At 43.5% G+C, this 13,708-nt stretch overlaps 2 protein-coding genes across 2 annotated transcripts in view; one reads left to right on the top strand and one right to left on the bottom strand.

Moving 5' to 3' along the window:
• LOC126561389 (tectonin beta-propeller repeat-containing protein) overlaps positions 1-13,708 on the top strand; it is a 445,867-nt gene that overhangs the window by 37,970 nt on the left and 394,189 nt on the right. The gene's annotated exons all lie outside the window — the stretch shown is intronic.
• Positions 1-13,708, bottom strand: part of LOC126561516 (sodium- and chloride-dependent neutral and basic amino acid transporter B(0+)) — a 40,178-nt gene that overhangs the window by 25,316 nt on the left and 1,154 nt on the right. Inside the window, exon 2 of the mRNA XM_050217713.1 lies at positions 7,867-8,475. Within this exon, the coding sequence (XP_050073670.1) occupies positions 7,867-8,475 (609 nt within the window). The remainder of the gene's footprint in view (positions 1-7,866; positions 8,476-13,708) is intronic.

Here is a 13,708-nt window from a genome sequence, read left to right as displayed (position 1 = left end):
CGCATGCTTCATACAATTAAGAAATGAGGTATGCAACCACATCATGATCACAATTGAACACTCACTCGGCTCTTGTCAAACGGGGACGGAGGTGTGGATCATGCCTTGCTGTATTTTGCCGACTCAGTCCACAACATTGGGCCTTTTTTTGTTGTGTTTCGTCCCGGATTCGCGTCTAATAAGCTCGCCGCAGCATGTCGCAGCATTAAAGACGAGCCCCAGCCCACCAACCAACCACCCGGCTCGCTGGCTGGCATCATTTCGTGCTGTAATGGATGCGGTGATATCGATCGATCGAAGCTGGCAAATAATTCAAAACCAATAATCTTGACGCAAGAAAGTGCCCACACTAATGGCACTCTGTGGCTGTAATCAATGCACGCGATGCAAGGAGGAGTATGCATCCAAATTTTCTCACCCACTCGGAGGATGTGAAGAAACCCTCACACACAAAAGCTATTTCTGGTAGTGAAATGCTGCATGACGTACATTTGAGTACGCAACAGGCAATAGACACAACCAAAAAAAACACTTGCCAAACATTAAGAAAAAAACAAAACTTCCGATTTTACGGTACATGCGTTTTGTTTAGCTGTTAGCTTTGGGGGAACAAATGTGTTCGCTGTTGAGATGTGATACAATCGACACATTGTCGGGTGATAGGGCTAATGACGGGTTAGTAATGTGTGTGGTAGTGTGGATGAGTTACGAGCCTGAGCATGGAACAAATCGAAAAGAAAGACTTTGTGGTTTTCAATATCAATTCGGGTCCCTTAAAAAGCTACTTTTAATGTGCATTTCAATATAGAACGATTGCTTTGCCTTGATTAAATAGACAAACTTAGGACGGTGATGACAAATAAACTATTCACGATTACTCGAAGGCTTAAATATTGCTCGATTATTTCGTCTTACGGCAATCAGATGAGAGCTTGGTCATGATTATCGTAAAATTAAACGTTTTGCTGAGCATAAATAATCAGTTTCTTCCCGTCTTGAAATGGATAATGTTCCTTGTGATAAAAAAAATCTGTTAGTCACTGCTGCACTAGAGACACATATAATTTTTTTTTGTTTAAGTATAAAAATCACAGTACGAGCAAATCTTTCATTCCAGTTCCTTGACTCTTTTGACCTCTTTTGACTCTTTTGACCTCTTTTGACTCTTTTGAAACCAAACAGCTAAAAAGCTTTGCTAAAAAAGGAACGAAAAATTATTCTAAAAAAAGGATAGTTGAGAGGATCGCTAGGACACAGGGCTGTCAAATGACAGTTTATTAAAATATATCTTTTTTATGTATACTTTTAAGTTGCCTGACAGCATTTAGTGCGAATTAACACTCTACACAATGTGGAGAATAAAATGAATATTTTGACTAGACTTTTAGAACTGGTTAAAAGGATTTTAACAGGTAATTTTCATAATATAAATCTCTTCTTATAGGAATGTTCAAGCTCACAACCAATATGGGATCTCCAGCCTCCAGTCTAAAATAAGCCTGGGGGTGATTTATTTTATTTACTTTATTTTATTTATTTTAGGTTGATATTTTGTCTGCCTCGTGGGCTACACAAAAATTGTCTTAGGAACTAAGGATGGTGAGGAGGATGATAGGGGAGTTGAAAAAATTGCACACGACACTAACGAGGATGCAAGGAAGTGGAGTCACGTAGACGAGAACGAAAATGGGACACAAAGACATTGGAGTCGAGCAGGTGGTACGCGTTCTTGAAGGCCGATAGCGCTCTCGCGCTCGAGGGATGATTGACAGAAGAGAAGGAACATCCAGATCATTGGAGAGGAGACTTGCAATAAAGCATGATCGGAGGTGAGAGTGTCGGGCTTCTATAGAGTCCAGCCCAAGAAGCCGACAGCGTACAGGATAGGATGGAGGGGTCAGTTGATAACCTGCAAGGAAGCGACCAACAGCTACTCGGGTGAATTTTCGCTGCACCTTCTCCAGCCTGCCTGGCCATTGCCGTCGAGCCCGGGGGAGACCAGACAACGGCGGCGTAGTCCAAGGTGGATCGGACCCAGCAACAGAACAAAGCCTTCAGGCATAAGGGATCTCAAAGTTCTGAGGACAGTCCAACAATCAGACCCAGAGCTTTTTGTTGGACTTGGCCACAACATGATCAACATGTACGTTAAAAGTGAGGGTCTCGTCTAGCCACACTCCGAAGTCTTTCACGGAAGTTACTCGACCTATGGCGGTGTCATGAAGGGTGATCGTGCACCAGTGCATCTAGTGGAAGTTCTATTCTTGTTATCCAGGTATAAAATGATCTATGTGGTGCAGATTCTAGAGTCATCCACGGGAGAATTTGTGCAAGTGAGTAATGTTCGATTTGTTGATAGTAAACTGCTTATCGTAGCAATACGGCCAGGTCGTGATTGATGAATAAAAATGCAATAAAACGAGTAAATATAAGTAAAATAAACAGCAACGGTAGATATCGACAGGAGTCCTCACATGTTTGATGGTTAAATTCTTGCATTTATGACATTGAATGATCTTGTTTAAGTGAGCCCTTGTACGTCAACTCTTGTATATTGAAGAGGTACACAGCGATAATAATGTTTTAAATAGCTCTATATTCGAGAAACTACACATTAATGAGGCAAATGGCAAGATAAAAAAATGCAAAATGAATCACTTGTTTGTTTGGTTTATCGTCCTCACAACCAATACGGTTCTGTAAAGCTAAACTATTGAAAGATATTTTAACCATTTTCACTACGTCGCAAGCGAAATAACCTGTTGCACATGATCTTGTACACAAACGCATACCAGCGGCTGCGTTCGATGGAACTATCGAGCAATGAAACTCGAGGTTTTATTTATCTTGTTTGTAATTCTTTTCCAAAGATAACGAGCACCGGCAACGGGCATCTCTATTGTCTCTATCGCGAAGAACGTCGCCATAGTTCGATGCGTTCGGTGTGTGCGCCTTGCGAGGAATGCGAAACAAATTCTTTCTTTGTTAAGTGATGGTCTAGCAAAGGGAAGCCACCAGCAATCGTTGCAATTCGTTTGTTTTTGTTTTGTTTTTATCTCGCTTTGAACCAGTGAAAGTATGTTTGCTACGTAAAACCACCCAAACACGCATAAAGCATGCAATGTTTAGTTGTGGAATGTGGATTTCTCACACTGAAAATGAACATCAACGGCAAAGAGCCTACATCTGTGCCTTTGGCTCGGGAATTTGAAATGTGCATCGATCATATCATTACCAAAAGTGAGGCTTTTTACAGACCGGACCGGAGAGAATAGGTCAAGAGGTGCATTTAAAATCGAAACCAAGCTCGAGATCTCGACAATTGGCGCCGGAGCAATTTCTCTACCACCTTTTGCCTTTTTCTCCATTTGTCTTGGATGAGCGCGCAGTAATTCAATGCGATACCGCCCACTAAGTAAAGCGAAGGGCAATGAGAGTGGCGGTCTGCCACCACGCAGCCAGCGGATATCTTTAATGATGCGATGTTTACATTTGGAAGATTAACTGTGCAAGGTGTTTGTGTAGGGCCGCCCTTCCGTTGGGTCCACAATAGTCCTCCAAATAGTTGTGTCTAACGCTTGGTGCTACCACGTTCCTACCCATGACCAATTGGTCAGGTGGGCACAACGGTAAGGTTAGGAAGGTGAACGTACAAGTCATCAAATACTGTGCTTTATTTCACGCCACCAACAAAAAAAAAAGCGTAGGAAAAACAAAGTAATGCCGACCACCTGCCCTAGAATCGGTGATGAGTTAAGTTTTCTTCTGGCCGCAAATCAGCACTCTTACAAATGAACAGACGCATGAACGAGAGCGCATTATGCTGGGAACCGGTGAGGAAAGTGGGCAGATATGAAAATTATCACGAAACGGGGCCTACAAATAGACACGGTGCGTGTGGTTGGACGAATGAATGGGTTTTTCTCTGTGCACCACAGCGTGCCATGGCGCGCCCTCCCTGGACCACCTTCCCGTCATTCATCATCCGTACCATCCGTACAAAAACTCTCCCACAGTCGCCTCATTGCACACTTACTCTCGCTTTCTGTGCTCAATGGTGATGCTGCTGGTGCTGCTGCCGTTGAGGCGTCCGTTTTTCTGGTGCAGATTTTATTGACCGCATATAAGCGAGCGAGTGCTCTTTTGTCCCCCTTTCCCCCGTTATCGTCTGGGGGGGTTTAGTTTTGAAGTGGAGTTTATGAGGCAGAAAATTACTGATACTGTAAATTGACACCTACGATTGGACACGTTGCCATACGGTTGGGTTAAGCTTTAATTCCCATGTGAGTAATGCGAACGTTACACAATAAGCCTCTGCTGATGGTCAGTGAGCTAATTCAAATCAAGCAGATTTATAAATATTTAAAAAGATTTTTAAATTTGAAAACAATATTTTTCCAACAAAAAAATTAATCGACAAATTTAAACCCAATTCTTCAGTACACTAATCACCAAATAAACGTTCAACAATAAACTCTCATTAGTGTAGCCTTTCGAGGCCTTATGTGGCGTCCGTAATGTGGCAAATTTATGCAACACACAAATCAGAGCGTGCAACATGATAGTGCCAGGCAAGTACAAAACCCGTCCCAATCAACCTTGATTGATTCCGTCGTACAATAAAAAAAACCGCAAAAACCAATACCGTGTGCACTAATATCTCACTCTTCAGTGGGTGGGGTGGGTGGTGCAAAGGCAATTCCGGACACGTTGATGAAATAGAAAAGCGTCATCCTTTCCATCTCCGTCATGATGAAACTCGACATTCGATGGCGGACATGTTCGGTGTTTGGTTTGCCGATCCTCCGTAAGTTATTGCGTTCTACGACGCACGTGAAGTATGGTGAGAGAGCTTAGTGGAGGGCAAAAAAAAAAAGAAGCTTTCTATGAATTTATGGCTCTCCTGCTGCTCCTCGCGCACGGTATTATGCCACTGGGCACGCATCGCCGATAGGATGGCAGCAGGTTCTGCTTATCAACTGAAGGCACACTCGACCGCACAGTTGGACACGTTTTATTTTGTAGAACCAAGGCGGTGTTGGCGTTATTTGATGTGCTTTGTTGTGCTCGGTTTTACCACAATCCGAAGGTTCTGATTCTACTGTTTAAAAAAAATGTTCTGAGCAGCTGAAATGTTTGACCGGGCTTTTCATCCTTACTAGAACCGCTATATGGGACAATTTTGCCCCATACGTTATGTACACATATTTCTACATGTTTATTATTACCTAAAGGTTTCTTGTGGTAAAATAATTCATAAAGATCATAATTACGTATAGTAAAGCTTTGTTAGCAACTCAATTTGATAATAAAATCAAATTAAGGTAGTCGTTTGATCATATCAACTGCCCATCCTGGATATCTGAAAAGTGGATATTAAGGCCAGTTTTCTTTACACTAATATAACATTATAGGACATTTAGTGATAAACGCTTATAATTCCTCCTTGTAGGATTGAACGATAGTAAATCTAAGCTTAGAGCTATAAATTATTTAAAGAATCAAGTGATAAGTAGGATTTTTACGATAGTAAAACAAATCTTTTGTTTTAAGCTGTTTGGGTCTACGCGAGCATCTGTGACTCCTTTTAGAAACATTACAAAAAATCGATGTCAGTACAGCTCTAAAGGATCAAAAGAAGAGGACAAACCTTTGATCGAAGGCAAAAGGAACACCTAGAATAATTATTTCAATCATCTATAACACATCTTTCGGGTTCTTGGCATCAGGCTGCGCTGACGAGAACCTCCAGCACCTGACACAGGCAAGTTAGCGTTGACGCTATTATTTTCAGCGTACTCTTTGGCAAGTTCTTCGCCTAGCTTAAAACAAAAAATTGCGTCTAGATATCTTTTCTATTGTTAGTTTTTTGTACAAGGCCCAAGCATTGATTCCCGCCAATTCCAGAATATTAAAATATGAAGAAACAGGTCACTCTCTACTAGCACTTTTCACGTAGTACTTTCTACACATTTGGTCAACTACATCCACTCCGTACTTGATCGAGTAGTGTAAAGACACAGTTTCAGGTTTTGATTTTCCTAAAAAAAATGGTGCTTATATAGACTAGCCGATTGATGATACCGAAAAAATTTGTGCTCTTTTATTGTTCTATTCGTAATGACATGCATTGTCACGAAAAGGCGTACAGACTTGCAGATGTACATCTGACACTTATTCACAGCACAGCCATCACAACATATTTTGCCTATGGCGACAAATATGTCCCATACGGCGGTTTTAGGTTAGAAATAATTTTTTTTTAAGTATACCATATGGGATACGCAATTTTGAATAGGCGCATTCGAAAGATCGTTAAAAATAAGTAAAAGTAAAAAAAAAATCAAATCAAAAACAGATCTTTTTCGAGTGCGATGGGACAAAAATGTCCCATTGGCGGTTCTAGTGTTAAAACACTGTAGTAACACAACATTAAATAAATCTTCACACAAGTCATCGGTTATGAATGCTTGTGAAATGGTTTTCATGAGCTAGTTAAGAGTAAAGTATTCTACTCTTTTCGCATCAAGGTTTGATGCGCTGCAATGCATCGGAAGTCTATAATTGGAAGTGTTGAGCGTATTTATTTAAATCAATGCATAAGAAGTTTCTTACAGAATGACTGTAGTGTAGTGTAACCTCGTCGAAAATCATTTGAGTGGCTCGACGTCTCCGCAAACTTATACGATAAGTAAACATTGGAGTTAGAGGTCCTTAGTGTAGAGTACAATCCCGTCAAAACATGCGACATGTGAAAATGTTTGAAGAGACACTAATCAGCATACATGCTTGCAAGTCAGAATTGCTTCAACTCTCGATTAGGGGTTCCTCCTTTAACGTCAGCCTGATGCAACATACATACTTCTACATAGTGTACATAAATACTGTAACCAAAATATTTAAAAATAAGCAAGGATTTATCCGCTTCTAGTTCTATAACAGACTAACGAGAAGACTGAAATATTCCTATGAATAAAATGTTGTATTATGCCATAAAAAGACGAGTGCTTTGGCAATGAGAATTGCTTCCCCTGAGACGAACGGATATAACGGTGTGCCACGATTACGTTATTCGGGCTGTAAAACTTTAGAACGTTGTTTCTATGTTCTGAATCATGAACAACTCCTCCTCCAACAATTACGGTGAAATAATCAACCGATGTGACGACCGTTATTGCAATGGCTCAAAACCCCTCGCAAGCAATCGAATCTGCCCGGCCGAAATGTGTAACCCGTTCCATGTTCTAATGTAAAACGACGTACGAAAATTTACCCGAAACAACACCGATCGTAAAGCAACCAAATGAAAGCACCTCCTCAAGATTACGACCAGCGCCTTTGGGTCGTTCTGTGGCATTAATATTTCACCCAGTCCTCCTGCCATGCAATCGCCCGAAACGCTCGCCGTCGCTTCAGGGTTGTGCCCGCTGCTGTCGGCGAAAAAAAGTTCTATGAATAAAAGATGGTCCACCCGGTTGGACCACCAGATTCGCCACTCTAACGGAACTCGGCGCCTTCCCAATGGTGTTACGCTAACCGTACGAAAGAAGCAACACGAAAGAACGAATGACCACCGGCGAGCCGCAGCGGAACTGCGACACACAGTGTAACCGATGCTGCCGAGGGTGCCGAACGCATATTCACTGTGTCACTTCTTGTGCAGAAACGGTTCGGATAGCGTATCGCATCCATCACACGGTGTTCAGGAACCGTTGGAATTGTTTGGCCCAAAACGACAACGGGCAAAAATTGCTGACCGACACGTGTAGCGAATCAATCCGAGTGTATCGTAGTGCAGTAACGATTGTAACGCAGAAGCTTCTACTGGGTGGTGGTAGCAGAAAGGAGACAAACACGGACACGTACCTGCTTGTTTGACTGATCATCGCTTGGTGCAACGGTGTTGGCGCTGACTTTGGTAGAGATGAGCTTCACGGTAGACCCGTTCTGAATCACGCTCGAGTTGTTCGGATTCGTCGAGGGCGAGGATAGGTAGCGCAGATCGCCCAGCGTCGGAATGCCGGCTGTCGTTGTGGAGCCACCGCCTTCGCCATCGGTAGCTTCGCCACCGGGTGCAATGCTATGCGGGCGGCCTGCATGCCGTCGGTTGCTGTTGGTGATGGTGTTGGTGGTGTAGTTGTTGAAGGATGCATTTGTCGTCCAGATCGGGGACGATCCCGTCGTTGCCTGTGTGTAGGAGTGTTTTCGCGTCCGCTCGATAGTGTGAGTTTGTCCTCCTGCGCCGTTCATGGTGCGGTGGTTATCGCCGGCTCCGATGGCCGCCGAAGCTGGAACAGTCTGTTTTGGGTTGGAACCGTTGATCATGGTCATCATGGGTGCACCGCCTCCTCCACCGTCTAGTACGTTTTGCATCGATTTTTTACGCTCAGATGTGAACGAGATGGTTCCATCGGAGAAACGGTGAAAGGTGAGGTTTTCGTCTGATAAGAATGACATCGACGTAACACTAGAGATCTGTGAATAAACAGAAAGTAAGGGAAACATATTTAACACTTTTTTGCTCGATAATTGCTGGGAATAATAATAGGAAGTGGTGCGTATTGACGTATATAAAAAACGGTATTAGCTTTGGATGATGATTTTGGTGTATTAGAATCCTTTATATGAATTGTTCCATTCAGAGCAGGTGGCTGCAGCGCCGATCTCCTCGCCGTAGAATTGAGGATCAAATCACATCTGGACCATATGTGGACACATGAGGACACATATGGACCCGTATTGAGGACTAACTATCCAAATATCCAACGTCCAGCATCCAACTTTGTTTAGTGAGCCATAGCCGAAGAAGAAGACTATAACTATCCATATTTTTTTCAGATATCCTGCAACTAAGGAGAATTCACCAAATATTTACTAAACCTCTTCTCAGCCGGTTCTTCAACAGCTAGCTAAAACCTTAGCAATGACCATCGCACATTTCCAACTATTCTCGCACAGGTGACAATAAATGTTGGCAGAGTTTTGATTCTTACCCTTAACCTCATTATTTGAAGTCACGTTAGGAAAATCTACCACTGACCAGATCTTCACCATACGACAAATCTTGGAGAAGATGGCTGAACAGCAGTTGAACACGTAACACCTCTTAATAGATTTCAATGCCGCATATGATAGCACAGCCAGGGTAAATCTCTATGAGGCCATGAGCTCTTTTGGAATCCCGACCAAACTGATCAGGCTTGTTAGACCATCGTCTCATGCCAGGTGAAGTTGGATGGAAAACTCTCAGGGTCCTTTGCTACCACCAAAGGCCTGCGTCAGGGAGATGAGCTTGCCTGTATCCTATTCAACTTGGCACTAGCGAGGGCCATCCGTGACTCGGAGGTGGAGACTTCGGGAAGCATCGTCTATAAGTCAACCCAGAAGATGGCACACGCTGATGATATAGACATCATTGCGGCTGCGGCTCTCCCAGGTAGCAAAGGCCTACCAAAGGATCGTGCAGGCGGCAGAAAACCTCGGGTTGCAGATGAACGAGGCAAAGAAAGAAATTCGGATCTATGTGGGGGTGATGTATGGGTAGGGGACCACAAACTTGAAGTGGTCCAAAACTTCACCTATCTCCGGTCAAAACTACGACTGTATCGTACCTTTATAGTCCCAGTACTCACATACGCCTCTGAGACATGGACCCTGTCCAAAACAGCACAAAACAAAACAAACAGTGTCCTTTCGCATGTGTGGAAGGGCAATGGAGGAACCGCTACAACGACGAGCTGTACGAACTGTATGACGACCTCACCAGCGAGTTAGGCTCGCCAGGCTACGATGGGTTCTCCATGTTATACGCATGGCACCGGACGACCAAGCTCAGAAAGTGCTTTTAGGCCGTCCACACGGACAGAGGGGGCGTGGTACGCCCTCATTGAGGTGAGAGGATGGCGTGGAATCATCCGCCATCAACCGGGATAACGGATTGGCGGACGACGGCGCGGGACCGTGAGCGGTTCCGGATTCTGCTGCGGCAGGCTAAGACCGCAAACCTATTGTAGCGCCTGATAAGTAAGCAAGTAAGTTATTTGAAGCGATTGCCACAAGGACCAAGGCTCAAACAGCTAAATCTAAAGATAAATTCTTGGATACGATACGCCGACTCTGATGCTAGAAATCAGGAATTTGAGAATCTAAAAAAATACTAAACATAATAATAATAACACACAAAATAGCTACATGCAGACAATTAGCATTCCACACGCAAATCGAGCTACACTTGCTTACTGGTAACATGATCCGCATCCTCAATCAATCAAACCCACGATGATCATTGAAAGGTGTTACGCCTGCTGAACAGCAGTGTAAGAGTGTCCTTAATTGTCAGATGCGTCGATCAATTAACAAGCTTCTTCGTTCAGCAAAACATTCATTCGTAGGGTTATTAATGCAAAACGATCATTTCTCCCCAAGCCAGCTAACAGCGAGGGCGTTACAAGTTAGCGGGCGATTTCTCATGCGTGTATTTTAGCCTTGTCGGCACATATTAGATTAAGAGCAGCGCGATTCACCTTGCAGCGCTGAACCCAGCCGCAAAGGGAGAGTGCGGAATGCAGCAAATCGATCACGTGCGAATCGTCCAGGCGGAAGAAAACTTGCTGCAGAAGAAGGGCAACTGCACCCTACTAACACCCCGCGTAATAGGATAGGGTAGTATAAGGCTGCTCTGAATATTCATTTGCGAAAATCAGAAGCTAACACGAGTTTTATCCTACTTCCCCAGTTTTGTGGCAGAGCGGTAGCATTTTCCTTGTCCCAGACACCGAGTACGTGCACGGATGCTTTTTCCTATTCGCCCCCCATCTCTAGTCAGCTATCCAGGAGGAGGTGGATAAAACATCTCGCTGCTATCGAAGTTTCTGTTTCCCTGCAAACCTAAATGCATAAGGAAGTGTGCCCCAGTTGGAAAACACTATCATTTTCCGGGCCACAGATCCTTTCCCCGTTCGGTGATTACCTGCTGTGAATGCTAAACCCTCCGAACGGATGGTTTGGTAAAACTTTTCTTCCAAAGTGGCAACGTGAGCTGGCAAATGGGGCAACTCTAGGGGCAAGAAGCTTCTCCTGCAGCTACCTTTTAAGGATTCGGTTATGATGCGAGAGCATGTGGCCCGATGAAAAACGATCAATGCATCGGGTAACACGTTCTGCACCGGGTGCAAAGGTAGGAAGTCGTTGAGAAGGATTCACATCATGCAAGGAAATTGAATTTTAATTGCTGACAAAGTAGAATGGAATTGCATTCTGAAAGGTTCCTTCTGCGATCGAAAAGTAGCTTGAATTGTTTGTATTCCAAAGCAAAAGACGCAACATAAAATTGGTGTATTTTAGACAACTGTGTGGAAAATAAATCTTTCCAGGCACCAAACGTTGCACATTCGTTGTTGTGCGCGATTATGCAACTAGTTTCATTTAGTATAAGCCACAAACAAGCAGTTACCATAAAGGAAACTCACTTTCGTCCCCAATGAGCTCACATGCTACGGCCGGTGCCGGTAAAACGAGCGTTTCCCGGTTCGTGCTTCGCGTTAGCCAAACACACGCTTGGCACGAACCAAAGGAACATCGAAAGGAACAGGCATCGATCCGAATAAAACAAAAAAAAGGTCTACTTAAGGGTTTGGGGTAAAAAGTAACTGTTATGTTACCTATAGCTAGGCCTCTTCTTGCACAAGCAGGGTTTCCGTGTGTGTGGTCTACGTATGTTGTTCTCGTTCGATTGCCTCAAGACACCAACCAACCCAGGGTTAAATGCGGAAAAGTGAAACACTGAATCAATATCACGTGGTACACATTGAAGGACAAAAACTTAAATACATTTAGCAGCAACGGAAGAACGAAAAAAGAAATACAAATCGTTCGCATTTCTCGTGCCAGTAAGTAGGATGTCTTCTGTGTCGCTTCCGGAAAGGAACCACAAGGTAGATTTTACGCAAAGCACGCCCATGAGTGGCCGCCAACAATGGGGAAGTGGCGAAAGTGCGTCGGGAACGACCAAGAGCTTAATCATCCGGTTTCCACATTCCACACCAAAGCCAAGCCACACAGCCGAATCGATTGTCCGCCGAAGGACAGTCACCTGAGGTGATGTTGACGTGCGATTCCCCCCCCCCCCCCCCCCCATTAATCGGAACAAGTGCTCGCGCGAGTACAACATCATGTTGGATGAACCGTAACACAACCATTTGCCGGGAGGAATTTTCACTTTTCGATGTTCGATGCTCATGTCCGTTGTGTGTGTGTGTGTGGGTTTCAATTTACTGGAATTTATTGGATATTGCGCGCGTGGTGCAAGGCGTCACCCCACAAAGCCCTCAATCCCTAATCCGGTCGAGTGAGCCAGACTGGAAAATGTTCTTTTAATGGACCGTGCACGTGTAATCAGCGTGTACAAATCATGCTCGACAACACGAGGGCGAGATGGTGCGATGCCGCGGCCGCGTTCGGTCATATATGCTGGTTGTGCACCTTTTAAAAAACATACCAATTCCTTGAAGGCGATGCACTCAAAACTTCCACTCTCACTCACGGCACAGCAAAGGGTCCTCAGAGCAATCAAATCAAATTCAAACGCTCTTATCAAAAACATGAAAACGATCCTCAGAGCTTTGGTAAACGATGTTGGCATGATTGTTTTCATCGACACGTCTTGCAAATCGGCCTTTTTTTTACTGTTCAGTACAAAATATTCACTTTAACAACATTCGGTTGGCATCCGGGCTGAGGTGCAGTACTGTTTGTTTGACTTTTTTCCCACAAAGTTTACAACGTAACGTAATCCACATGAAAACATCACTCACTGCTCCAATCGATGTGTGCCGATGAGGCAAGTCTTTCCGATAGAAAGCGAAAAAGAAGCCATTTCGGAAACGGCTGCTTAATGAAGCTCAAAACATCACTCGATGCAACTACGGACGCCATGCTAAAGTGAGTGATAAGCCTCACCACCCAACGCCCCTGGAAGCGGGATTGGAATAGCCACTCGAGCGGTGAACGATGGGCTCGGTTCGCATGCGAGAAGGTTGTTTAGTAGCCATTGTTAGTCAATAAGTCAGCTGAGCAAGCAATGGTGGCGGGGTGTGCGCGTGATCGTGTTTACAGGCAACTTACAAGAAATTTGAAAACATCACACTGAGAGGATCATCTTTTATGCATCAAACGTCATTTAGTTAAAGATGGGTGAAGTATAGATTAGAAAGACTGTAGAGCTTCTAATTCTATTTTTTTGGTTTAAAACGATCAAACCTGTGATATGGCTGTATTCATAAAACAAACAGTGATGGACAATATAATAAGACAACCGAATTCTGCAGCAACGCAGCAGTGAGGTTTTGGTGCAGATGTTTAATTTGTTTGTGTTTTTGTAAAGTATCTTGAAGAAGAAAAAAAAAAGGATTATTGTTAGATCAATAGTGCGATTCACTGTTTGCCACTCTTGTGACAATATAGAAAAAATACGTCAAACAACAAAATTTACCTTACGATCTCTCTTGAACATATCCTTCTCCTGTATACATTTTAACTTAAACACGAGTATGTAATTATACTAGTTACTTTGATTATTTGATTGTATTATTAAGTATGATGATGACCGAAACAGCGAACAATACTTTGCCTTATACCGGGCATGCTCGGTGATAGTTATTTTGTTTACTCATTTTCTTGCACTAACAGCAATGATTCCGGAATTTTTCTG

The sequence above is a fragment of the Anopheles maculipalpis genome, chromosome 3RL (genome assembly GCF_943734695.1).
Source record: "Anopheles maculipalpis chromosome 3RL, idAnoMacuDA_375_x, whole genome shotgun sequence".
NCBI classification, from domain to species: Eukaryota; Metazoa; Arthropoda; class Insecta; order Diptera; family Culicidae; genus Anopheles; species Anopheles maculipalpis.
This window is presented reverse-complemented; position numbering and strand designations above follow the sequence as displayed.